This window comes from Grus americana, chromosome 7, assembly GCF_028858705.1.
Source record: "Grus americana isolate bGruAme1 chromosome 7, bGruAme1.mat, whole genome shotgun sequence".
NCBI classification, from domain to species: domain Eukaryota; kingdom Metazoa; phylum Chordata; class Aves; order Gruiformes; family Gruidae; genus Grus; species Grus americana.
The window spans coordinates 26,408,889-26,436,814 of record NC_072858.1 but is presented as its reverse complement, the minus strand read 5'-3'; the positions used below and the strand labels follow the sequence as shown (position 1 = coordinate 26,436,814).

General features: G+C 34.3%; 1 protein-coding gene across 19 annotated transcripts in view; it reads left to right on the top strand.

The window, feature by feature from the left end:
* The window catches only part of KCNMA1 (potassium calcium-activated channel subfamily M alpha 1), a 501,788-nt gene that overhangs the window by 365,836 nt on the left and 108,026 nt on the right, over positions 1-27,926 (top strand). For 11 of the 19 annotated variants that reach the window (XM_054831099.1, XM_054831098.1, XM_054831094.1 and 8 more), the window contains 4 exons: positions 203-312; positions 7,841-7,909; positions 20,799-20,885; positions 24,985-25,061. In XM_054831099.1, the coding sequence (XP_054687074.1) occupies positions 203-312; positions 7,841-7,909; positions 20,799-20,885; positions 24,985-25,061 (343 nt within the window). Of the gene's footprint in view, positions 1-202; positions 313-7,840; positions 7,910-12,055; positions 12,068-20,798; positions 20,886-24,984; positions 25,062-27,926 lie in introns of all 19 variants that reach the window. The other 8 variants (XM_054831097.1, XM_054831096.1, XM_054831090.1 and 5 more) reach the window with 1 other exon arrangement.

The window sequence follows — 27,926 nt, the reverse complement described above, 5'->3', positions numbered from 1 at the left end:
TGTGGTTTGTTGGGGTTTTTTGGTTTTGGGGTTTTTTTTGAGCATTCCAGAAAATCCTGTAAAAATAAGCAATATTAATTGTGAAAACGATCTTCTGACTTATTTGTTAAAATCTGATTCAAATTTAAGCAGTTGTTTGCAAATTTTAAAGACAGCTTTTGTTTTTACTCAGAAACTCTGCATCTGTGTTTCTTTGTTTTAGATTGAGGAGGATACGTGGCAGAAATACTACCTGGAAGGAGTTGCAAATGAAATGTATACAGAATATCTGTCTAGTGCCTTTGTGGGTTTGTCCTTCCCTGCAGTTTGTGAGTAAGTAGAAATACATATTAATGTTCCATAAGTATTTGCCTTCTCTCGAGTGAAATCTAAGGTTTCTGCAGGAGACCTTTTCAGTCTGCTACAGTCCTAATGTTGCTGCATCAGATAGGATCCAAGAAAATAAACATTAAAGTAATCACTGTATGGAAGTATTCCAAACATTGTAATGCCTGTTTTCAGAAGAGATTTGGAATTAAGTGATTGTAAATGAAAACATAAATGTTTACAGTGTTGAACAAATTCATCAGCAATCCATTTAAATTGAGTTATTTACTCGTAAGTGCTGTCCTATTGTTTCTTCTAATGATTCCCATTCTTTGAACAGTGGTTGTCAGCGTCACCATCTTGGCTTATGTCCCATTCCAAGGAAACTATTCTTTAATTGAAGCAGATGTAATGGGATCATATAAGCAGTGTGGTATCCAGAGCTCTGTAGAACTGGTTGCAAACCACTTTTAAACAAGTGAAATATGTCAGAAAAAATATGCCTGTTCTGTAATGAGAAACGAGTATTTGAAGCATACTATATAACCATAGCATAAGCTATGCTACAACTTTATTTATAGAGACTGAAGATCCTTATATCTGTCCTTGAATGATTCCATGAATGAAAGATTTCTATGCACAAGGTTTCTATGATAAATACTGTGGCCACAAACGTAGTCAGGATAGCTTAGCACAGTCATATTTCCTCTTCTGTTGGCATTTTTCTTCATTACAGCTGTACCAAAAGGTCACAACAAAGAGTCTGGACAGCTTTTGCTTGGCACTGTTCAAATGCTTAAAAAGAAACAGACCCTATTCTGAGGAGCTTGATGTCTAACTAGATAACATAGAACTTCTGCAGACTCCATTCTTAGAGGAGGAAATAGAGGAAGTAAGATATCATCGCTTATGTAAAGGAGAATGATTTTGATTTAACTCTTCTCACTTCTTCCACCTTTTCTGATTTTTACAGTGGCATAAACATAGGTTATGGCATAAGAATGAGGGAGAAACAAGTTTTAGATTAATGTTATCAATTTAAAAATCTGTCTTTCCCTGGGATATAGCTGTGACAGAGCCCAGTCTTCAGTTTGCTAGTAAAATGAAGGGGCTCACAATCCATCTCTCCGCTGCGTTAACCAGACTGTGACTAGGTTATGGAGGGAAAATTGTTATTACTGTAAGCACAAAAAATTGCCTGAATATCTTGAAATAGAAAATCTCATAATATACTCTAGAAATTTGTGTTATATTCAGAATGAATGGTAATTTGTGCTGTTTACACTAACTGCAATCATGAATACTAAATCTCCACACCAAACCATTGTCAAACATAGTTGAGTTTCTAAACAAGTTCTTAGAAACATGTGACTGAGACTGTATTTGACATAAAGCTGACGGTCATTTAACTGTGCTGGTAGAGCTGAGATAAAATAATCAATAAATAAAGGGCATTTATTAACATTTAGAAACATATCTAAACTTTGGAGCTCTCCTCAAGCATTTGATTATCTGGAGGCTTAATTAACTGTGTTTCCTAGTTTACATTAAAGAAAAAGATTTATCTCAAATTTTCCAACAGTTTAATAACTCTATTAAATTCAGGTTAATTAAAGCACATTGAAAATTAAAATGTAGCGTTACATATTGATGAGTGTAATGCATAGGTATTTTCATTACTGTAAGAACTGGCTATTCAATTTCCAGAACAACCAAAGGACAGCAAAAAATCAGTTGCATTGGTTTGTGAAGGGGAAATAAATCAGTGGACAGGCTTAGTGTGATCAACTACCCACAAAATATACAGACTTTGAGATCTTTTTTTGTAATTTAGCTTTTAAAATTCATGCAGTCAGTGACATTTTAAAACCCTCAAACTAAATGAGATGTACTGCTTCCTCAGGTTATTGGTCCTCATTGCCAATCTTGGAATGTGATTCTTTGGTAAATAGGCTGCCATACAGTTTGGGTAACAAACTTAAAGAGAGTGCGGAAACATCTCCTCTTTCAGTGGGGATGGGACATTCTATTTTTGAAGAATTTCAAGCTTTTGATGTCAACACCAGGATGAAGAATTAGATGGAAATAGAAGTTAGTATCAGTCTGCAAGTTTTATTTATAACTCTGAGTATATGTGTGTGTACTGTGTGAACATATTCTGGCCAATACATTTTTAATTCATGAAAGTAATTCCTATCATTCTGTGCCCTTGGATATTGTTGGATCAGGTTTGTGTGATGATGACTGTAGAGTAAATTAACCACACTGTTCCCCACTAGCGCAGAGTCTTCTAGTGAGCCTTCTAATATTTACTACTGCAAGGCTAAACTTCAGTGAGGTTCTAGGCCCACCATTCTCCACCCCAAAATTTTCGTAATAGGCTAGCACATCTATGGATTCACACTTGACCTAGCAGTGGAAACAGCATATGAAAGGTGTCTACTTCTCTTAATATATGTTAAATTGGGCCCATTTGCTGTTGATTCTATTTCAGAAGTCACTCATTCAACCAAATGTCATAGCTGTGTTTTAATAAAAGGCAAAATTATAGAGATGTCATTATCTCTGTATTTGTGCACCATATTGTTGCATGGTTTATAACTATGGCATATATGACATTAGTCATGAAGTTTTTTGTATGGTTTTATAACGGACCATTTGGGGAGCTAATCACAGAAGTCTTAGAAACTTCACTGTCCTGAGTAAGGGGAACTAAGTTAGGCAGGTAGGTGACACTCAGCACTTGTCTGCATTGTCTCTCAGGTCCACAACAGATTGTCTTCTGGACATATTCATAGTAGTAGCACCTTCCTAGTCTGAAAGTGACTCCAAATTAAGCCAGTCTTTCACAGAACAAAGACAGCATGGGCTACCTGTTACTGTCAAGTGCTTCCTTCTATCTTTGTGTCATTCTCTTCAACTAGATTTCTGACTTGTCTCAGAGGGTGAGGTAAATCTTAGGCACTTTTGACACTTAAGCCACACGTAATATGACCAGTACAGTTTTCTGCCTCTCTGAAAAAGTGATGCTGGATCAGTCCATACCTGCTAAATTAAGAGCTTTTTCCTAAACCCAGGATTTTATTCAACATTGCAGATGTGTGTCAAATTTTAGACTCAACAAATCTAAGCTCAGCTCAGGTAGTGGCCAAGCCACAAGGGAGCTTCTAGACTGACATGGCTTTAAATGAAGCTCTCCATCTTCTGACTGTGATTAAAATCAGATTCCAACTGATTCTGCCAGACATATCTATATTTCACACTTTTGTCCAAGCACTCTCAGAAATGCTCCTCTGAGTGCCCCCAGCAAAAGGTTGGCCACCTCCACTGCCTCCACCCAGCCAATGAATACATGCTAAATAGTCTCTTCAGCCACACCTGGGAGACAGTAAGAGCCAGCACATGAAAACAGGTGTTGTAAGGTCCCACTGTGCTCCCTAATTTCATCTCAGTGGACAGCAACCTCTTCACAAGTATGAAAAGGCTGCTTCAATAGAAAAGTTTCCATAGATCGACACAGAGGCCTTACAGCTTCCCACAGTTCGTTCTTCTTTAATGCGTTTAAAGTATGGAGGCCTATGTTACCATTACCAGTGCTTATACCATGGTTTTGGATAACCTGGATTTTACTACACTTGGTACAAGCAATAATTAGTGGGTTAGTAATTACTGGACAAAATTCAGTTTATTAATTCAAAACTCTCTATGTAAGGCAGCCATGTTTCCTGTTCATACCTAGAAAACTAACAATACCCACTTTTATACAGCAAGCTTGGTTTCTTTGTGCTTAAAACCTTCAGTAAAGCTCTTACAGAAACAATATCCTCACTTAGTTTTCTTATTCCAAAATGATCAGTTTTAATGGGAGCCAGAAAGAACAGTGGAATTATAGTTTTGTTTAGCAGGACAGGAGTACAAAAAATTAATGAAAAACAAATATTTATGAAACATTTTGAGCAAATTTTCTAGTACTGGTAGCCAATGAGTTCTTCCTAGTTTATTTAAAACTACAGGAGTTGCAACTAATACTGCAACACCACCAGTGCCTTCTGTATTACATATGTGATAGATTTCAGTCAGTGGCTTTCCATTTCTTAGCATCTCTGATTTTTGATTCCTCCTCTAACTTGTCATGTGCTCTTCTGTACCATATTTAAAAAGGTCCAGCAATTGTAAAGCCAATAGTAGAAGTGCATGTAATGATCTAGTAAGACACCTGTAAAATACGTCTCAAATTTTTCAACAAGATCCCCATAATCTTGCTAACAAACATATCATTTTACACTTGATCAGATAACCACTTACATCAGTGCTTACTTTTAAATTTTTAATAGTTCTGTGAAAATCTACTATTGGAATATTTGCTTTTTTTTTTTTTCTTGCCTGAGCAATGCATGCATCTGGATGAACCTACCTGTAGGTTGAAAGCAGAAGGTGCCCATGCTTTTGCCAGTTCCATGTGACTGGAAATTAGTTGAACCTGACATTAACAAACCTTTAAAAGGGATATTTGGATTATTAAATATATATTATGATAATTTCTACTCCACTGTACAAGCCTCATTGACTGCACTGGTTTTAGACACTGCTGCTCCAGAAAAGTAAAGTACCCGATACTCTCATACTTCCAACTCCTCAGGAACACAAATACCAAAGAAAGCACCAATTGACAATATGCATAAAAAATACTTTGAAAAGAAGACAAAAATAATATATTTATGAAAGAATTCTGATATTGCAAATAATTTGCTCAGCTTAAGATGTTACTATAAGATACTACTTTTTACCAGGAATATTTTTCATTAGGTGAATAGCAATGTGATTTCTCCTCTATCAAAATACTTTTGCTAACTGCAGCTGAACCAACATAGGAAAGTAGATTGAAAATACTTTTTCTCTCCTGAAGAAAGTACCTATTCCTTTGTCAAAATTAGTTCAGCAAAAAATGTTAAAACTGACCCTAAGGAAAAAACCCAAATGATTTATGGTGTATGAGATTTTAATCAAAATTTTGTTTGAAAAGAAAAAACTTCCCTCCAGTAGATTTTCTAATTAAAATCCTTTTTTAAAATGTTTTGTACGAAATTAAATAATTAAGAACTAATCAAGGTTCTATCTTCATGGGTTTTTTCTGCTCAGAAAGAAGAATGACAATTTCTTTAAATTCTAAATATCCCAGTACTTCCACATGCAAATAATACAGCAGGTATCTATGGTTAATTTATGCCAATGATAGTCTTACTAGTAAATAAGGAAGATTTAGTGTCAAAAACAATTTATTTCTCTCTGGGTAGATAGAAACAGTCAGATTCAAATTCTTAAGAGCCTTTGTTCTTGACCATGTGTTCAGCAGTAGTTAGCAGATGATGCTGACAGTTGAAAATAAAATAGAAATTAATGCCTCGTGTACTGTCATTGACAATTTTTGTGGACTTCTACATAATAATTTGAGATTAAAAATTGTTCTAACTTCTTATTACAAGGTTCTTTATGTATCTGGGGAACAAAAGCAGGTATAAGATCTTTCTGTTTCTCATTTTAATCATATCAAACTATATTTGCACAATACAGTTAAATGGTGAGACTTATTCGTCCTCGTGTTTAATTGCATGGCCTAGTGCACGTAAACCTATTTAGTTTACCACTTAAATATTTTTAGTAAATATCTAGATAAGAATGAGATACTTATGCCAAATACTGGGTAGCATTATGCTTATCTCTTTATGTTGGGTTTGCTGTTGTTTGGTTTGGTTTGGTTTGGTTTTGTGGGTTGTTTGGGGTTTTTTTGGTTTGGTTTTTTTTTTTTTTTGTTTTGTTTTGTTTTTTTTTTTAGGAAGATATAGATAGATAGATTATCAAATACTAGAAGACCAGGGAGGGGAACTTAAGTGTGTTTCCTGAAAGAATGTAGGTAACCAAAATTAAAAAATAGATTTAGAACTCTTGACATTCACACCTCATGAAATTGTATTTTATTATATCATCTTTTTTAAAACAGATACATAATAGTCTTAATACAACATATAAGGTACTCTACTGTTAATATGTCGTAAAATTGATTATTTTATTTTTCTTTTTTTTGAAGCTGATAGGCTTCATTAACCTGTGAATATTGAGGGAAATGATGGGCTAATCAAGAATTCAGTAACTGTCAGGATTTTGTCTGCCCATTTCTGACATTGGCTGGAGTTCTAGGGGTAGAGTGAGAGTTTTAATTGATTTTGAAAAAAAATTAATTTTGCCCCATCTGTCTTTCTGTGTTACTTCCCAAATACTGATATATCACCTGCCTCCCCAGACAAGGAGACTACAGACCTACTTTTACAATCCTTTAAAAGGAAAATTTTTGAAGAAAAAATATACTCAATATTACACTGCAAAACTGAAATAATGCAAAATAAAGTCTATTAAATATATCCTTATGTGATATGCAGCACATTGCCTCAGCATTGCCCCTACATCCATGCTTATCTGTAATTAATCTCTTATCCTGAAGAAATAGCAGAAATTAACTGTTCACAGTGTTTTCTGAAACTTATTATAGAAATGGAATATTACCAGTTCAGCAGCCAATTCCTTGTTTTCTGCTAAGTATGTGACTGATGGAAATTATGCAGAATATTGCTTAGATTTGCTTAAATAAATATTCTCAAAATATATACAAAATTATTAATAACACTGAAGTGAGCTCTGGAAAAGTTAGTGTATGATACAGAAGATGGCAGCCATCTAACTGAAAGATGACGTCTAGAATAATTTGTGAAAAATTCATAGAACACGAAGCAAGTAGCATTGAGTTTGTATACACTTCAATGATGAAATTGGAAAATGATTTCTAGTTATTTTTAAAAAAAATGGTTTGTTTCTTTGTTTATTCTCAGAGAGCCTATTAGTTTGAAGCAAATGGTGTTGTGCAAACTCACAGTTCTGCAAGTCTATTAATATCGCCCTGCCCTTGAATTGTTTTAATAAATAGCCACCTGTACGAACTTTTACAACTGAAAAAATGTGTATTACATTATCAGAATGTACTTCCCATATATTGGTCAGAAATTGCTTCCAGTCATGCTGTTCCTCTGTGACAGTGGTTGGCAAACATTGACTTATTAATAGTGTACTCTCATTTTAGTTCAGTACATACATATTTTCTAAGCAATGCATACTACAATCAACACATGGCTGAATTCCAGCAAAGATTGGAAAAATTTCCTCAAGATATCCACAGCGATAGCCAAATGCAATTTCATGTTGTATATCATAACTTTGTTACTAATGCTTAAGTAGACTTAGTAACATAGTGTTGGTGCTTATGCTGCTGTTCTCAACTTGTCAGTTTATATTTTTAGAAAAATATGTGTTCATTATCTTCAAAATAGAAAGACCTTAAATATATGTTCTTTGTATACCTAATTTAAAACAATGGGAAGAGATCTTAGTGTAAGTTCTGAAAGAAAATAATACCACACAGCCATGTCTACAAATGTGATGTTGGTTGTGAAAAAGGACTGACTCTTGGCCTCTTCTCTTCCTGCAGACTGGTGTTTGCGAAACTAAAGCTCTTAATGATAGCCATAGAATACAAGTCGGAAAAACGAGAAAGCAGGTATGTCCACTGCCTACAAATTTTGAAGTTCTGGAATGCACTGTCAAGAATTTTGCCTGTTTAGTTTTGGTTGGTTGGTTTTGTTTTGGTTTTGGTTTTGGTTTTTTTTTTTTTTTTTTCAGAATGAACATAGCTATTCTTACATTTTTTAAACATTTCAGAGTATAATTAGCATGCCATCACATTACACCATTTCACATAGCGCCGAAAGGCTTTTTTCTGGCCTTTTCTTCTTCCCTAAAATTAATTTAAGTCAGAACATTAAGTAGAAGGTGGGGGGACAGTGATACATATGTCCTGTCTCCAGAAGTGCAATTCATTTGTAACTTAAAAACTTACAATAATTTTGTTCATAGTCTACCAGTTTTGATTGGAGGTCCAACTTATTTTACTGAAAATGGAAAAATGGAAAACAGATGTGATATCTAAAATCATTATGGCTATGTGTATTCTCAAAATAATAATTTCATTTAAATTAATTTGGAAGAACCAATTTAGATAGGATACAGGATAAACAGAAGTACAGGAGAAAATATTTATATGGTATCTGTTCTGACAAAACTTTCATATATGAATAACATCATGAAACGGGAAAAGATTAATTTAGCCTTCCAATGGCCAACTGGCTGACTCCTTTCTTCAACAAAAAGAAAAACATTCATTATTATTAGTACAGATTCACAGGCGGGAAAAAAAGTGTTTCTTGTGGGGTTTTTGTACAAAAATCCATAAAAATCCAAGCAAACATTGGAGTCAGTCTTCTACCAATTTGTCCATCAGTGCTTTGCACAACATTCATTTTTGTAAAACAAAAATGTTATAAATGTGCTCTGCAACATGTGGAGGGACATATAATAAACTTATGACAATACTGACTCTGAGCTGAATTTTATTTTTGTCAGTCAAAAATTATATTCTGTACTACTGTAGTAAATTTGGAATGATACATATTAGTTCATCTTATTTTGGCCACAAATTCCCTAAAACTTTTGAGGGCAATTGTTTCTCCTCACAGGAGAACCAATTCTGCCATTTGAGCTCATGCCACAATTTCTGAGGTTTTGAAAGTTTATTTTAATATTTATTATTATATGTTGTCATTTTTCTTTATTTAAAAAAAATCTATAAAATCTATGTTGGGCATTTGACATGGAAAATGCAATGTTCCACTGTTTATAAGAGTATTTCTATGCCCTATGTTTGGTTTTGCTTGATTCTTTCCAATGTTATAAAGTGATATGTGAAGTGGTGTATGTGCTACTGGATTTTTTTTTTTTTAAATATCTGATTTTTTTAATGTTTCCAGCTCCCATGGGCTCTTAAAATACTTTTCCATTGAATGATCTCATTCTGTATTATCTAATGTAAAGCAAATGATTTATTATTCTTTTGTCTCTGAATAGTAATCTCTTCCTAGAAAAAAGAAAAATACGATAGTAACAGCAGTGGAACTATTTACCAGATTTTGTATTTCCAATATTAGAATTTTTTTGGTTTCTGTTGGTTCTCCTAAGAATTATTGCCCAACTTTAGGTTGTCATTATTTCAGTTGTCATTTACTGATGTAAGTGCTAATATTACAGTCTTTTTCAGTAATAACAGATAATTCATGGCTTCCATATCATTCTTTCCACTAACTTCAGTGGGAGTTGGATTGAGTTGTTAATCACAAGGTGATGCAGAGGATCCCACAAAAAGTAACACAATGCGATACAATCATATATTCCTTCTTACTTAAAGCCACGCAGGTAACAGCTCACAATTAATTGATTTGGTATTAAAAAAAAAAAGAGCCTAAAAATTGCAGGAAACAATACTAAGAAAGGGATGGTAACAGCTGGATTTTGTGAATACATATGTAACAAGAGGAGAGCACATAAGCTAGATATTCACATTTTCTTATAACCCTGATCCATAGCAATATCTACTGACTTTATTAACCAGCGATAATTTTATAGTCACTGTTCAGTGAACAGTGCTACCTGCAGCATATCTTTACTGTTCTACTTGTTCCTGTGCTCTTCAACTCAAATACACACTTGTGGTTTTCTGAGCTGGAGCCTTTTAGTCTAATCAGAAAGGCAGTGGAACAAAACTTCACTTTCTCACTTCTTAGGTATACTTATGTTTCCTTGCATCTCATTAAATGAAAAGATGGGGAATTCAGATAAAAATTAGAATAACTTGGTTTACAAGTGCAAGCTGTCTTTGAACAAGAAAAAATTTGTCATTTACCAATGATGTTTGTTGATGATGACTTTGGAAATATTTTATTCTACTTCATATCTTAAGTTCTTCATTGGTAATTCTTCATAAAGGTGAAGGGAGAACTGATTATGGTACGCTTTTAGCTGTCACTCTTTGAGTGACCAACAATAGATATGTACTGATTTATTTTATGATTATAGTTTAGATTCATATTTTGTAAAACTATTGAGACATTTAACATAGTTTGCTATTTAGAGCAACAACGATAAATATAAATAAAAATGTGGAATATTATCTAGGTGGCAGCCTTTTATTAAGAGCTATTATTTCCTGTCATAGCAGAACCAGTATTTTCAGGGGCAAAGTAAATTTTCAAAGCATACTTTCTGCCTAAGAGATGAGAAGATCTTACTCCCACCTGTTTAATTTTTGTTACTAGTCATAATAGACTGTCTATATAAGTACATTATGTATCTGATTTTTTTACTTACACAGGGGGTTTCTATTTAAGATGAGTTTCACCTGCCTTCATCACTTTGCACTCAGAGCTAAAGGAAGGCAAAGTGAATTCAGAAGTGTGTGCAGTTCTTAAAAGTAATGCAACGGCATTCTAGATTTCCTAATCCCCTCTCTAAATTTCAAGTTAGGGTTAAGGATAAATCCTAGTACCATTTTAAGTCAATGGCAGAATTTTCATTGACTTTCTTAATGTCTTCATTACATGTAGAATGGCATAAATACTCACTTACCAATGCACTTATTTTTTTATTCCCAGGCAGTCTCCTAGATGCTGGTTTTCTAAAGCTTTCTGATTTACAGCCAAGTTCTGTTAACCCTACCATAGGGAATTTGAGATCAATAGTAATTATAAATCATCAGAACTTTATCCAAGCTAATATTAATGTACAATGAGCTTCCTGCTTGCAGTTGTTTTTTTTTTCCCTGACTCCTAATAAAGCTGCACAAAACAGTAAGCACACCTTGATAACAAGCTTTAACAGTATTAGATTGTTAATTATAAACAATGTATGATTTTATGAGATTGCTTGAAAGCAGAATTTAAAAGTTTTCAAGCCTAAATATAGGTAATATAGTCATAGATAAGATAATTACAAACTCATTTTCAGATAATGGATAAAGTATCTATAGTACGTTTATCTTTTAGGCAACTGTTTCTCATCAAGGTATCTTGAGGATTCATTAAAATAGCCATGATTAGATTTTTTTTAACCTTTAAATTTATATAATTGATATTGCTTAAATTACTGCTCAGTTATCAAAGAAACATCTGAGTTTACAAACCAACTGAATTTATCAGGTCTCTGACCAGCTACTAAAGTCTGCACTTTAGTAGTTCTAGGTCACAATATGAGTCAGCCATTCCTTCATCTCTAATATCTGTGAATATTATGATCCATTATTAAGAGCAGGAAGCATTTTGCAAATAAGTTGTTGTGTCCCTCATGCAAGCCAAATACTTTAGCTTAAAAAATGGTCTGTCTTAGTTCATTGTAGAGAGGTTTTGTTTCTTCTGTAGAAAAAATGCTGAAGGAACATGGGGAACATCAACCTGAAAATGTCCCAGCAGAGCTTGCCGAATAGATAGCAAAAAATAACAGTTCAAAATGCAGACATTCAAACTCCTCATCTGAAATCCCTTTTAGAGATATTTTTCCTTCCTTTTTCCCCTTATTTTTCTTTTTTCCACATGAGTAAGCAAGAAGGAAAGCCTAACCAGGATTCTTCCCTCCTGCACCCCATGTTTACTCCTCTTGTTAAATTTTCTCTTTGTCTATCCATATATTTGTTCTCATTCTCGGCAGAAAAACCTTTGAGCCTTGAAGACTTTTAAATAAAGGGTTTTTTTGCTTTTGCTTTGGTGTCACTTGATTTCTTATCAAAGTGTTTGATTTGCAATTTTTTTCTTGTCGTTTGCAGAAGCCGAAAGCGGTATGCCCTCTTCGTTACCTTTCCTTCCAACCTCAATCCTACCTCCACTCCTTCTAACTTCAGGACTAATTCCTTGCCAAGAACACAGGAAGATAACATCTTTGTCTATCTTTCTCTGTATATACACACACATATATACATATATATATTAAGCTGTCTATATATATATCTGTGTGTATATTTATATATGAGCCCCCAAACCGAAAGAGGAGAGAGAATAGCATTTTGTCTCTCCATTGGTTCATGTGACTCATGCACTAACTTCTTTGCAGGAAGTACAAAATAAAACAGTCTAAGTTTTTTAGGCTTTTTTTTTTTTTTCTCCCCTCCCAACCCCCCTTGTGGAGTCATTGGTGTATCAGATTGTGGCATTTGAAAAGCAGACTTTACTGTTAACATCTCTCCTCCTCTTTTTTCATTTGTACTGTATCGTGACGATGTATACTTCGTCTATACCAGCCCTTGTGCTGCCATATTGTCTCCATATTCACACCTTCATTGATGTCCTTCTTTTCCCAGAGTCTTCCTTCAAAACACATCTTACAATACAGTAGTTTATGTTCTCTTGTAGTCTCACCTTCCATTAACAACAACCAAATGCCTGATTCTTTGCATCGCTGGTCCTATTTTGAGCCCTGTTTTTCATAATACAGTATTCATTAAAGCTATTGTACTGTTCCAGTGAAAGTGCCATGGATCGTTTGTACTAAGTGTCACATTCATTTTAATGACATTTATTAAGATCATTTATGAAATTGTTACCGAATGTATTTGTTTCTCTGTTTTGGTTTCCTTTGGGATGGCATGTTTTGCATTTTCTTTTGGTATACCATGCTGTGAGCCCCTCTAGTCTACATTCTATCTTGCTGCTATTAGTTTGGATGAAAGTAAATAAGATGTGCTCTTCCATATCCTCTCTTCTCCTCATCTCTCTTCCCCCTCTTAGCTTTGTTTTGCTAATCGCTATAGCAGTCTGACTGACAGTGGTGCTCTTTGGAGACCCATTCTCATTGTCCAGACATACTGATTTCCTCCATCACTCTCTCCAAACTTTATTTCCATGTCTGTTCTGTTGTGTGTGTTGTATCTGTTATATTTATTCAATTTTTAGTATTATTCTCCTGTGGTTTCTGAGTAGATGTGTGAAAAGAGAGGTGGCTTCCTGACAGTTTGGTATTATTGATATGATCCAACTGCAGAGAAGTTACTGCAACACTTAGCATCTTCAAGGATCTGCAGTTGTTGCACCTCTACTTTGCTTCTTGCTTTTAAGTATATATTATCATGTGGTGAAGGCATGTTTAACGCTGGCATGATGAGCAATATGAAGAAGTGTTGTACCAAGTGAAGTTGCTTGCTCCCAGAATAAAGTATATTGTGCTGCTTCATTGTACTGATAATCAATCACTTCTGGAACCAGAAGGAATAATTTAATTGTTTCAAAGTGTATTGAATTTACCAGCACCATTGAACTATTTTGGACTACATCCCAATAAAATGCCTTATGCATATCCTGTAGACCATGACTTAGTAGCTGCTATTGTAAAGAACTTAACTCCTGGGAGCAAACTTTTATATGCTTGTAGTAATTAAGCTTTAATATATGGTAGCATGTAATGTGCACTGTGTCTTTTGCCTTGTATTCTTTTTAGTGTCTTACTGGATTTTTCTGTGTAGAGCAATATGGATCTGAATTAACGTCAATGATAGAGCCCAGAAGAAAGAAGCAATACTTATGAGTTACAATCAGTGTGAAGCTGGTATGCACGCAACTCCCGCTGTGGGATTTGTGCACTTACCCTCACACTCCACTTCAAAAAATACCCTAAAACAAAAAATACTGTCTCAAACTAATTTTGTAATTCTAATTCTATAGTTGTGTGAATGACATGGTGCATTTTAAAAGGCATTATGCTAATAGTGATGCATTTCATCTGGGCATGGCATGAAACAATCAAGAATAATAGCTGGTTTTATTTAAAAATGTGGTAGCTATAGTCAGTAATACCACATAGTCTTGTTTTAGATAATGTATTAATAGTACTTAAACAATATTATATCTTCCTGATTACTAGATGATATTGCTACTGTTTCAGTCGCATGGGGAATGGTACAGTACATCTACCACAAGGTTTAAAACAGAGTTGTTACAGCTTTTGTCATGTTTAGTCCAAATTTTGCTGTTTGTGTTACATTTAATTCAACAATTGATCTTTTCTTTTTTTAGACAAGGATGATGGCAGTTGCAAGGGTAGCCATAAATCTTAAAAAAAAAAAAGGGAGCGTTACTGAATCAGACAAGTTTCCTTGATGCTGGGATGAACTGTTCAATTGGTCACTGATAATGGGATTCATCTCACCTAACTTTATCAGTCTAAACTTTAGATATGTAATCTCCTTTTAGTTATCCAGACTTAGTCCATGATTGCAAGGGAAGAGAGAGACAGTTATTGAAAGCAGCTTCCATTCTAAGATGAGATGAATCCCACCTTCAGTGCTGTCTAAAATGTAACCTTGAAAGTAAGAACAAACAAGAATAGTACATAACTGAGGCTGCCGACATGGAAAATTCATAAAACAATTCTTCCAGTGTACTTCTCTACTGATTGACCTTATCTATGTCTTCCAGTTTTTGGTCTTCATATAGTGCTGCTAAAATGTTCTTACCCTTGCCTATTTTCTGTGCTGTACTTGCTGGGCATCTCCACATGCCTTTGTCAGCTCAGTTTTAAGACCTTTACTGCACCTCTTCTATCTTAATAAGATCCCTCATTTTTTCTCAGAGCAGACAGACAGTTATACAAATCTGAGAGTCATCTACTGTATAAATGCTATGTCTAGATTAAGAGTTCACAGTTATGTCCGTTTACAACTTCAGCAGTAATGGAAACCAACTCAGTTTCAAGCTGTGCAAAGCAAATTGTGGAGCCTGCCACTTAGCAAGTGGCCTACCAATAAATACATACAGTGTAATGATGGTTCAAACTTTAAAGCTGATTGGTTCTTTTTTCCATGTGGTTCACATAGAAGATAGCTGAATATTATGGAAAGCTACAGGAAATATTTTCCATCTTCTACTGAAATTTTTGTACACTGAAACTTTATTAGAAATCTTGCTTTATATATTCTAATAACTTGAAAAGATATCAGCCATCAAGCTTTCTAATGCTGTTTCAACCCAAGAAAAATAATTTGAATCCAACACGTATGGTATTTCAAAGCAGGAGACAAATCAGCCACAGCAGAAATGAGTGAAAGATAAATAGTTGGAGGGAATTAGTCTTGCTCCAAAGTGTCAGTTCACAAATTGTCCTACAGTTCAAACCTCCAACTATCAGGTTCTACATCAAGTATCTTTAAGTTCAGCAAAACATGGAAGACCTGCAATTAGTATTAAAAACTTTAGCTCACTTTTAATGCTTTAAGGGAAGACATAATATGGTATTCTTTATCTAGGTCACAATATTGTTGTATTGTGCAGCGAATCATCCATGCATTACTGAAAAGGTATTGAGCAATGCTCGTGTTCTGGGGTAGTTTCAGGTAAATAAGAATGGATGAACAGATATTTGTATGTAGCATGTACACTTAAACTTCTGAAAGATATAATCCAGCAAGTGAGTAAATTGATCACAATTAACACTGCCAGAGTTACTAACAGATACCTATTCTCCACTGACAAATGAAAAAGTCATCATGTCTTAACTTTTTGTTAAACAATCTATGTAAAGAGATCCATAAGCATTCGTTTAGAATTTTTCTGACCACATCTGAATTTTTCTTTTTTTTTTTTTTTTGAACTGTGCATCTCAAATATGCACTAATGCCCATTTGTGCTTCACCTGCTTATATTTCAGTCAGTCTGGGAACTCAGTTTCAACTGTATAGATACTATTGCTCCTGTTTCTTTCTTTAGCTTTAAGTGTTCATTGTCAGATTGGATGGGGCTTTGAGTGTTCTGTTCTAGTGAAAAATACCCATTACCATGGCGGGGGGAGTGGAACTAAATGATCTTTAAAGGTCCCTTCCAACCCGAACCATTCTATGGTTCGTTCTGTGATTCCTGAGAGTACAACTGAATTCAAGGGCAATTTCTGCATTTTTGATGTGTGACATTTTCATTGCTTTTAGATGCATGATCTTGCAACTAGTCGCCTAGTGAATCTTGCTAAGCAAATGGACTAACTTTTGCTAGACATCAGATAAGTGTAAAACAGATTTCCAAACTACGTATTCCGTTCCACAAGTGGCTTACAATTTGTTATATTATCATAGAGTAATGGAACTGGCTTCTCCTATGTTCATGCTGGTGAAGTACATTGAATTCCTGTTCAACACATTAAATAATATTTAATTTACACATATTCAATTTACATGGCTGTAATTGCCAGGTGTTCTAAGTGTTCGTGCATGAAGGAGCAAGCGAGTCAAAAAGATAATCTTTTTTTTCACAGTGACATGTGAGTCTTGTCATGAAAAGCTTTATCCTGAGGAATGTATTTCTGGAACTGGAATTGTTAAGGAAATTATGACTAGAAGTTTTCTGAGCTTGCTATTACTTGATTAGTTTCTGAGGTAACCTAAACTAGAAATGTTATAAAATTACAAAATTTGATCAAGATCTGAGAAGGGGTTAAAGTATTTGGCATTCCTTGCTTGATTTCATGAGTTGATTTAGGACATTATCATAAAATATAAATTTATTTTTTTAAAACATATATTTGGAAAAATCAGGGATGTAATTTTCAACAGCATTTTTTTCCAGTGTGTGGCACAGAATGCATATGGATTAGCTATATATATTGCTATTAAACGTAATGAGTTTCTGTCTTTTTTTCCATTTTCCTACATCTTCCTATATCTGCAAAACTCCCTAGCCTTGGAGATACATAAAAATGAGACATTAGCTGAAGCTTTCTCTCTTAAAACTCCAATTTACTTTGCCATGTACTTATCTTCTCAACTGTGGGGATATATATATATGCATATTTTCGTGAGCTACTTAAACAGATACATGCATCTCCAAATAACTGATGGATGCGTTCTTCTTTGTATGCTCATAAGCCTGTTTTATTTTTCTCTGTCCTCTTTGTTCTCTATATTCTATTCTTTTAATTCAAAACATTTCCCTTGCTGTACATATTAGAGTGAGTGCTTATCAAAGCATAACTTTAGCTAATGACACTGCAGGTCTCATAAGAAATAATTCAATTGCTGCTTTAATAAGCAGCATATTTATTAAATCCATATAGACTCAATAGAAATTGCTCATGATTTTGCTCTGGTTAAATATCAGTGTGTATATAAACCCAAAGCTTTATGAGGCTTTGCTGTAACTCTGCCAATAACAGTGATGGGGCAAATTAATTTTTGTTCCCAAGAGAAGATTTTTCTGCTGGGGTCATACTGCATTAACTGTGATCACATCTATATTTTGTGGCTATAAATACATTGTATTTGTGAAAATAACTATATGTGAATGAAGTATAAGATCTGACAAAAATAAAGTCTGCGCACTGACCCATCTGAATTGATTTCATGTGTCTCAGAAAACCTTGAGATACAAAATCATACTCACATACATTACATCCTAAATGAAGCCAGTTACTTCTGATTTGAGTTTATGTTCACTGCCTCTTAAAAGAACTGCTTCATTTGCTTATTCCTTTTGTAAAGTTTTAAGTTCTGTGAGGGGGAGTGAACATTTATATATCTACTGGTTACCTCAGCTTGTGGAGTTTGAGTTGTTGAGCTTTTGGTAGGATTTTTTACTGTTTGGGTATGGTTGATCTCTCTCCAAGAATGGGATGAGGAAAAAAAAAAGGTGGGTCTATTTAAAGAAATGTGTTCATCTGTTTTCACTGAAAAGCTGTAATACTTCTGCGATTAAGGGCAAAGAGCAAAATAAGGACAGAAAAAGTATTTTTCTGACAGAGCAGTACCCATTTGTGCCTAAGAAAAATATCCAAACTTAACCATATTGCAAGTCTTCGCATATTTTAGAAGGAACACTTTCGCAAGTAGAAATAATTGAGACTAGTATCTGTAGAAGATTTTTGAATTTAACAGCTAAATTTTCAGCATCATGACAGATTAAGGATTAGCAGACAGGGAAGAGGAAAGGTGTAGAGTGAAACATGGATGCAGTTATGGACATGATAGAAAGTTTTGGCAGAAAGACGTTGGAGAGTTAGCAGCAGAAATATTCTCTCCTGGTTCTTGAGAAGGGGCTGATCTAGGCTCACATGGGCTCACAGGCTTGAGATAGGCCAGTCTCAGCCTTTTTTTGTGAGTGCACTGGTAGAGTGTATGTCTCCGTTAGTGCTGGCCTGTTAAGGTATCTCTGTAACAGCTAGTAAGTGCTCTGTTGGCTCAAGTGACAGAAGTTTGTACAAGAATCTAAATTTTCCAACCCGTTTGTGACTTGAGTGACTGGTTTCATAATAAGAAATTCTTGTGAGATTGTATGGTTTTTTTCCTATCTGTTTTATTCCATTTTAAAACCTGTGAAATTGCATTTTAAAACTGCATTAGGTAAAAGTTTTGGTTGCAAGTGCAACCATTAAGCCCAATACACTGACAAAGAAATACCAAGTGTGAAGGTTAGCTGTGCAACTTTAATTCATCCCATTTATCTGCGTGCATAATGTAGATGTTATTTACACCATCACATTTCATTTTTTGCAATACTACTGAAGTGTGCTGTGGAGATGAACCTACTTTCTGTGGTGATGACTTCCATTTTCTGTAGTTCTCCTTTCCTTTTTGTTGCAAAGCTTGAAACTGTGAATGAAGGAAAAGGAAGGATATTTGGGTAAATGCTTTCCTTGAGATTTAATTTCTGTTCCAGCCTCTGCCACAAAATATCTGGGTGAGAGTGAGCTAATAATTTAAATGAAACCTTTTACAGATGACTTTTGATTAAGTATTTATTATTTTGAGAACCAGAGGCTGGGCTTTTGGAAATGCTGAGCAACTTACAGCAAAAGTCCTTAGAAGGTGTATATGGAGCTATGCAATGCTAAATACTTACAAAAAATGGCCTTTAGGCATCCCAAATTAATAGCTACTATATCTCATAGTGACTTAATCTCTCATCTGTAAAATGGGATAATACTGTATCTTCATTCTTCTTGTAGTATAAATTATGTATTTGTGAATCTTCTGCATGCTATAGTGATGAACACTGCAGAAAAACACATAAGAAAAATATGATGCTGATTTTAAAGAAAGATAAACTACATGAAGCCATGCCGGGAGTAATGGCAGTAAAACACCACTGAATGAAGTTCCAGATTGTGAGGAAAAAAGTAGTTTATGGCTATTAAATTAAGAACTGCATCATAACCTCTACATGATGGGGGCTGCATTATGGCTGCATGACCAACCTTTTAATTCCTAACTCATGAGCACTCTATTTTGCAGCCTTTGTATTCTTTTCATAGGGCCTTGTGGGCATGTGTAATCACACAGAACAATGTGCTCATGATAAAGCTTTCAGGTATATTTTTTGTCACACTAATTTATTACTAATGTATAGTTAATAAATAACATCTGGAATAAGAGATCTGCTGAGACACGTTTTCCCTCCTAACAATAACATGAAAGATTTTTGACCTTCAAATTTTAGTAATGTGTGTCTGTTCAGAATTGTGCTATATTTATTTTCGTAAATATATACTTCCCCGAAAATCAATTTTTGCTAAATCCACAAGCGTTTAAATTGCTGGTAGTCTTTATGTACTGTAAATTGCATACGTATGCCTTTACTACATTTTGACTTACAAAGGCTCAGCTTTAATTAAAGACAAAAGAGAGAGAACTTTTGACAAGCTTTATTAAGTTTTAGCAAGTCAAAAGCTTAGTTGTATTACATATATTTAATAATATATTTACATCTATATCTGTATATTCATATTTAGCATGGTACTAAATTGCCTTACCTAAAATCTAGTGTTAAATTACTATGAAAATAAAAAAGATATTTTGTAGAGAGACATGGAGTACCTCACTTCTTGATAGCAGTTTATAATTTCCTTCATCAAATTTAGCTCAGGCTATTCTGTCAGTGTGGTTGGGTTATTTTTGTTCTTCCATGGCTGCACAGCAGTGTTTTAAAAATCTTCTATTCATTTTATGTTTTTTTCAGCTATCGTGACTGGTTGTCTTGTACCATTCCCCTTGAGTGTATGTGTGTATTTATTATTTTAAACAATAATATTATATGTCCAGATAGGGGTCCCATTAACATTCTGTTTCACTAGAAATTGGCAAAAATTTGCATCAAAGGGTTTAGCTTCATAAATGATATTTTGTATTGTTATTGAGTGGTGGTTGCTGGTTCTTCCCTTTTCACCATATTGTGAATTTTTCACCACTTTGCATGACAGACCAAGAAAGCTGAAATGCTCAGCTTCACACATCATGTCTCTAGAGGCTTTGTTATTTTGTGTAGTCTATATTTAATGCAAAACCAAGAAAACAGATGTAAACAAATAATGTGATTATAGGCCGAGGCATGTGACTGTCTCAAACTTCATTTTTTGTAAAAAGCATGTAAAACTGTTATTTGATTGGAAATTTCAAGGAAGAATGGCTTAAAATTTCCTTGCAGCCTTTCCTAACTAGTGGGTCCCCTATAACAGAACCAAATAAAACTGTTTTGGAACATTCAGTTAAAAGTAATTTAAACTTATGATTTTGTTGTTTTTGTTCTTGTTTCACTGAGCAGTATATTAATCAATCCTGGAAACCATGTCAAGATTCAAGAAGGTACTCTAGGATTCTTCATTGCAAGTGATGCCAAAGAAGTAAAAAGGTAATTAATATATTTTATCTTTAAATTTAAACATATAGTATTTAATTTCTTTTTTTTCTTTACAATGTAAATGCCTCACCTAATTTTCATTATTATCTGTTTAAAGATTCTCAGTGGGAATTGAGTTGGTACTCTAGTGAACCAACCATGTGTGCATGCCATTTTCTTAACTACAGTCCTAAATATCAAGAAATGAAATAATTTTACAGCAGATGTGAAAACAAATGAAGAGGTGTTGGTTTTTTTGCTGAGTCCTACTAGAAAATGTAAAATATTTTGATCCGATTTCTCTATAATTAATTTGTCTCAATGGAATTACTTTGAGAGAGGACAGAGATTACAGTTTTGTCCGACTTTCAGGTTTAGAGTAGTTCTTGCTTACACAGACTCTAGCAAGTATTTGATGTGAGCAAGCTACTGTATTCATTCACTAATTGCATTAGCAGAAAAATATTTATGTTCTTGTCATTTTTCTTTACTGGAACTACATACTCTATGGGCTCATAACAATAAATCAAACTACAACAGTGCAGTTGTAGACAACTTCACTGGGTTGTTGTACTTGGCTGTATTAGATTTGGGGTGAATGAAAAGGGGGTTTATGCTATTGTGTTTAGGACCAAAGATGTGTACACTCGTTTGTTAGGATTATAATGTGCTTGGAAGGAATAAAAGAGCAATGTGAAAATTTATTTTTTTTAAATAATTATTCAATGTCTGTAAGATTAAGAAAAAATAAGGAAGAAAAGGAATATTTGCAGCTGTTTCCCCATAATTTGTAGTTTTGCTGAAAGTCATGCTATCAAGAATCTGATTTTTACTTGATGTTCTCCTTGAGGTAGATATTTTAACTAACTCCTATACTTAGAATAGCAAAATATTCAAGTTATAACCTTTACTAAGTCCTAAACTTTTTATGTTTAAATTACAGTGAAAATAATATTTAAGCAATGTCTGTTTGCCATGAATATTTAAAGAAAATCAAAACAGCAAAATCACTGAGAATTTGAATTCTCTTTTGGTTGAAATAGCTAAGATAGTTTTTGGCTAGGTGAAGCATACAGAACAGCAGTTCTGATCTCTCATATTTCTAGCACCAGCTTTGGAGTATTTGCATGCAGCATTGCCTCAGGTACGCTGTCTTTCAGCATCTAGTTCTTTTCCTCTCTGGTGCTTTTCTCCCTTTGAATATTCAGAACTGTCTTCACCTTCCTTTACTGAGATGCTAGGCTTTGGGGTTTTTTTCCGTTTATAAGGCATTTTACACTCTCCTATGAAATTATTTCAGACTGTAAGTAAAAATTACCTTGCATAGCATTTTTACCAGGGAGAAGTTGACTGTTATTAATGTGTTTAGAGAAAATTTACACATCATTCATCTAGCACATTTTATCTAATAGCAAACTGAAATAAAATTCCCAATTCTACCTTGCTTTTTACAGAAGGCTTTGTTTAGAAATGTGCTGCCTCCCTTACCACAGTTTTTAGCTGTTCTGTGCAAAGCAAATTATTATCAGATGTGTTTCAACTAACAAACCCAAATATGCAAAGTGTTGATTTCACCCTTTGAAGCTATGGATCAGAGTCAGAAAAATGTTCTAAAATTCAAGTCTTTTTTTTTTTTTTGGGGGGGGGGAAGGATTTTTTAATAAAGCAAAATTAAACATGTTATATACCTGAACTTCAAATTAAATTATTCTGGTTTTGTGTTACATGTTAATGGCGAAATTTCAGCTCATTAGACTAAAGCTATTCATATTTATCAAATATATATTTCACAATAAAATATAACATGCAGTGTTCAATTACTCTTCTTGCTAGAAGTACTTGTGTGTTTTTAGAACAATAGTTTCACATTAGAAACAACCATGCCTAGGTAAATAGTTTCATGTAAAATGTTGAGTGTTTAAATATCATACAAACTATATCAATTGCATCTTTATTATTCTTTATCCATTTGCATGTTAATACTAACATCAGAAATCCACATACTTCAAATCCACTTAATTCAACCCAGTTATATAGAAGGATAATTTTATTACAGCAGTCAGTTTAGGTGTTTGCTCTTGACATTGTGCATGGGATTAAAGGTACTTTTCAGGACGGTTGTCCTGCAGTGGACTTCAGAAACGTGATCTGTAGAAATGAACTATGTCCAATTTGTGTCGTGAAGTTTTGTGAGGGAATATTTGTGATAGTGGATTCTTGTTCAATAGAGGGTCTTACAGCTGGATTGGGGAGAAATTGTCAAAATTGGAGGCAGTTTTCTCCTCCTTGCTTATGTCTTGACATTGACTCATGGTTTGAAAAGTATTTTACTCTCATTTCCTTGGAGGCAATTTGTTTTCTTTTTGTTGGAAGGTGAATATTTTGAAGACCAGACTCTGCAGCAAAGAATACAAACGCTCAGAGAAGGCACTTTCATTTTACATTTGGCTTTTTGGAAATAGTAAGACAATTTCACAGTCTGAAAGAGCATTCTTCCTGGAAGTTTCTTAGAGAAATTAAGTCTGCTACATTTAGGACTTATATCTTCCATCAGTAGCTTGCATGCTATCTTGATTTTAGAAATGTTAATAACATTCAGTGAGGTCTTACTGCAAATTTAAATTTGTATTCTCTGGTCCATATCTCATATGCTAGACATGTTACCTTTCTCCTGATGGGCCTCTTTACCTGGGCCATTATTCAGAGGTATAAAACAACTTAGATTAATTTGTAACTATATGAATTAGGCATCTAGTTCATATTTCTGAACATTTCCTTTAATATAGTTCCACCTGTGGTGGACACTAATTAATCTAAAGAGAACTAGTAGCGATCATCCTAGCTGAACTGTCAGAGGCTGTGTACTAATGTTGTTTATTTTTCTTTTTATATTTTGAACTGTAGATTGTTCTGTTCCAGTGACCTCCATATTGTTGTAGCAATCCAACCATCCTAAATCTATGATCAGTACTGTCAGCAAAATCCATGGGTGGTTGTAAAGTGGCACCTTTGGCTCTTACTGCTAATTTCTCTTGAGCAGTATGCAAGGAGAGGGGGTTTGGAAGATAGGCATGGAGCTGACATATCCTGAATATGGATAAGTACAGGGAAATTTCAGCAGATTAAAAAGTATTTTTAATTTCTTATGCCAGGAAGAATCCTAGGAAAATGTAACTGTCCAGCTAGAGACCAGCTGCGTGATCCTCATGAAGAGTGTCACAACAGCCTCATATGACATGTTGAATTGACAGGCATGATTAAACTCTCCTGTGGGCAGTCTGATGCATATTTATTAAACTGGAATTTTGTTTTAATCTCATCTACAGTCAAATGTTTACCATTTTTCACTTCCTTAGTTCTCCTTGTGCTTCACCTAGTGGTGAGCCGTTTGATACAAGAGTAGTTCATAACCAAAAGCATCAAATGGAAACCTAGATGGTGCACCTTGTTAATTGTGTATTTTTGTTTGAAATTTTGGCTTTTGTCTGTTCAAAACTGAAATGGTTCTGCTCTATTCTGATATAAAAGACAAATAATCTGAATCAAGATTATTTCAGTTCTTTAATTTATGTGTTCCTTTGGGAACTTATTTTGATAGCATTTTCTCTTTCTGTTTTTGGTTGGTTTGGTTTTCGGGTTTTTTTGTTGTGGGGTTTTTTTTTTCTTTTTTTTTTTTTTAAATAGCACATCTGATGTTGTTGTCACATTGATCTCATTGCAATATCTCATTGTATCCAAATTTAAGTCCTGCTTGTGACCAGGCTGAAAAATTGGCCCAGGGTGCTAGACAGTCTTAAAAAAAAAAAAAAGCAGCTAGTATATCCAATAAGAACAGAGAATTCATTATTTTTATATATATATATTATCCTTCTCCCAATTACTTTTCAAATAAAAGTATAGTAAATAAAACACTAATTTGGAGTCTTATGTTTGAAATGAGTGGTCTTGCAGCAAATATTTCCTACTTTAAATGTCTAAACCTTTTCAAAGATTAAAGGAAATTCATGCTGGCATGTTTCATTAATTTGGCACCGCAACAAGAGGAAATGTGGGCCTAATTTCATTTGTATGGATTAAGAAATGTGTCAGTTTTTCCATTCTTTCTCTCTAGGGCATTTTTTTACTGCAAGGCCTGTCATGATGACATCACGGATCCCAAAAGGATAAAAAAATGTGGCTGCAAACGGCGTAAGTAATATTTCTATCGCTCCCTTCTTCTCATTTTCATTAACTGTTCAGCCTTGAAGAATATCTGTACATGTGTTTACATGTTTTACACAGTGGTGCAGAAAAGCTAAGAACTAAATGCACAGTAACTTAGTAAGTGCCATTTGCATTTCTGAAGTCCATATGTTTTTATTACATTTCACACCACTTGCACCTGTTTCTTCATTAAAAATTCCATTAGGGTCCAAAGCTAACAATATGTGAAGAATTAAACCAAGCTAGATCTAATTGTGGAGGTTTCTGAGTTAAGAATGAGATAACAGTGAGTTCTGTTCTCATTCCTACCATGCAGAAATCCAGTAATTTCAGTAGTTTTCTGTAAAGAACTTTTGTCTATCTTGCTGAACATAATTCTGTAAAAGAAGAAACTAGGGAATAATATTCCATCATACAACTATTGAAATAAATTCTTATTGAAATAAATGATCAGTTTTACTGGAGAAACGGATTTTCTCGAAGAAATTAAATATTAGTGCCTCTTACATATATCTGTTTAGAAGATTCCATAACTGTAATGCTAATATTTGATTTAGTTTGGCTCTTAGGTCTGCTTTTTAAATGGTTTGGAAAATTTTGCATGAAGAAATAATTGAATTTTGGAATTGAGATCAGACTTTGCATCTGTATTTTTATAAATATATAGAAATTAGCATTTTATCCATATATACTTTGAAAGGACTCTTTGCAGGAACTATCACAACCACATTTTGGCCAAAGATGTGTGTGACCTGTGTCTGTTTCTAATACTGATATCAAAAGGATTCAGGGATCCATTTCGCAATGGATGTGTGAATATTTATGTGCATTCCATGGTATTCTGCCATGAAAAAGATCATTCTGTTCAAAAGTACTGATTAGGTAAATTGAAAGACCTCAGAAGAGTTTGATCATGTCTATTTTACCATTACTTTTAAAAGGGAAGAAACTCTTATTTGTAGATCCAGTCATAGTGATATCACTGCACTGTCTTAGAGGATGGAAGAAAGCCTAAACTGGACCTTCTCTGCCTTTAAGAGGTGCCTGAAATTGATGAATTCTTGAAGATTATTTTAAAAAGAAAAAATACGTCAAGTTTTTAAAGAAACTCCCCTCAAAATCAGGAGTGGGGAACATAGTCTAATTGAGAGAAAGCAGCTGAAACACTGACAGAAAATTATATTTATCCTCCCAGTAGCCACAAGGAGAGCAAAGCACATGGAAAGCATGCTTGATGTGGAAGGAATGTATGCATTGCCTAACATATTGGAAAAAAATTGTTCAAGAACAGTTTATCCATGTGAGAATGTGACCTTTGAACTGCTGCCAAAGCCAATGAGGCTGCTGAATAAGTTCTGGTAAAGCCAGTTACAGATGCCTCAGGGTGCCTGTAACTCTCAAACCCAATCTTTTTTCTGAATTACCCAACAGTTAGAGAGAAATATGTTACCTGCTTAATTTTATCTGATTCTGTCAAAAAAGACCTTTTTTTAATTTGTATTTTCTTCTCTACCCCTCCTTCACATAGTATATGCTTTTGCATATGTGCCGATTAAAAAAAAAAAAATTCCCGAAGATCTGTCATTTTAATGTGAGATCTACACTTTTCATTGAAATCTGTTAGAAGATAGGAATTGGGAATTCATAGTATCAAGGGCAAGAGCCCTTTATTATACATTAATGAAAATCAATGTAACCTCCTAAGTACTAGGAAACCAGGGAGAAAATAGAGTATCCTGTGACCCAGCCAGCACAATGGATATGTTACCAGCAGTAGGGCCATGGAGAGGTGAGAGTGACAACTTCTGTGTGTAGCACTAGGAAATGTTCCAAATGGCATGGTCACACGTATCCATCCAATAAATGAAAGGGTGTTGGACAGATGAAGAAACAAAATGATGGGGTTACTGAGGCTGAAGGAGGCAGCTGTCAGAGCTGCTGCAGTGAGCACTGAATGCTAAGGAGGGAATCCTCTGAGTCAGGTGAAAAAGCAAAAAAAAAGGTCAGTGAGAGTAAAATCTTAAATTTCCCTTTCATTGTGTCCCGTCTGCCTCTCCCCCCATTTGCCCTCTCCCCTCTCCTTTCCTACATACACACACATAAGGTCACAGATACCATGATAGCTGGCAGCTCGCAGTACAGCTGAAAAAGCTTCCACTTAGCAGCATGCTCACAACTATTAGGAATAATGCAATTGCATTGCTTTTAAAGTTCCGTCAATCAGCAAAAAAAATAAATGAAAAATTTCAACAGTAATTAGTGATTTTGGGTGTCTCAAATTTTGATTACAATCTCGAGATCCCTTTTATGGGACCTGATTTTTTTAAAAGGTAAGTCTTTAGTGCAGTCTATTATTCACATAAAATGTCTTAGCCTTAGCTTTCAAATCACTAATCACTTTTGAAAAATCTTAACTATATTTCTTAACTATATTATCCATCTGTAAGCTACACAAATCACTGGTCTTAAAAATGCAGTCTAACCAAAACAAAGCGTAAATTAAGAAAACTCTTTCCCTATTGAATTAGGAAACTGTCAACTAATCTGTCAGCAGCTAATACGTCAATTTGATTTTCAAAGACACTGCAAATAGTCACACGTGCATATATGAAGTCCTATATGTTAAATATATATTTTAATTAGTAAGTAACATAGCAATTAGAGGCAGCTGAATGCAGAAAATGTGAAGATTAAATGAAAGGTTGTATGTAAAAATATTGACACAGTCAGGTGAATTAAATGTGAAAGAATATCTTTACATGGAAAACTTAATTATGGTGGCATTAATTAATGCAGCTTCCTGTGGCACTTGAAAACCACATGCTTTAATAATGCATCTGAGGTTGCACA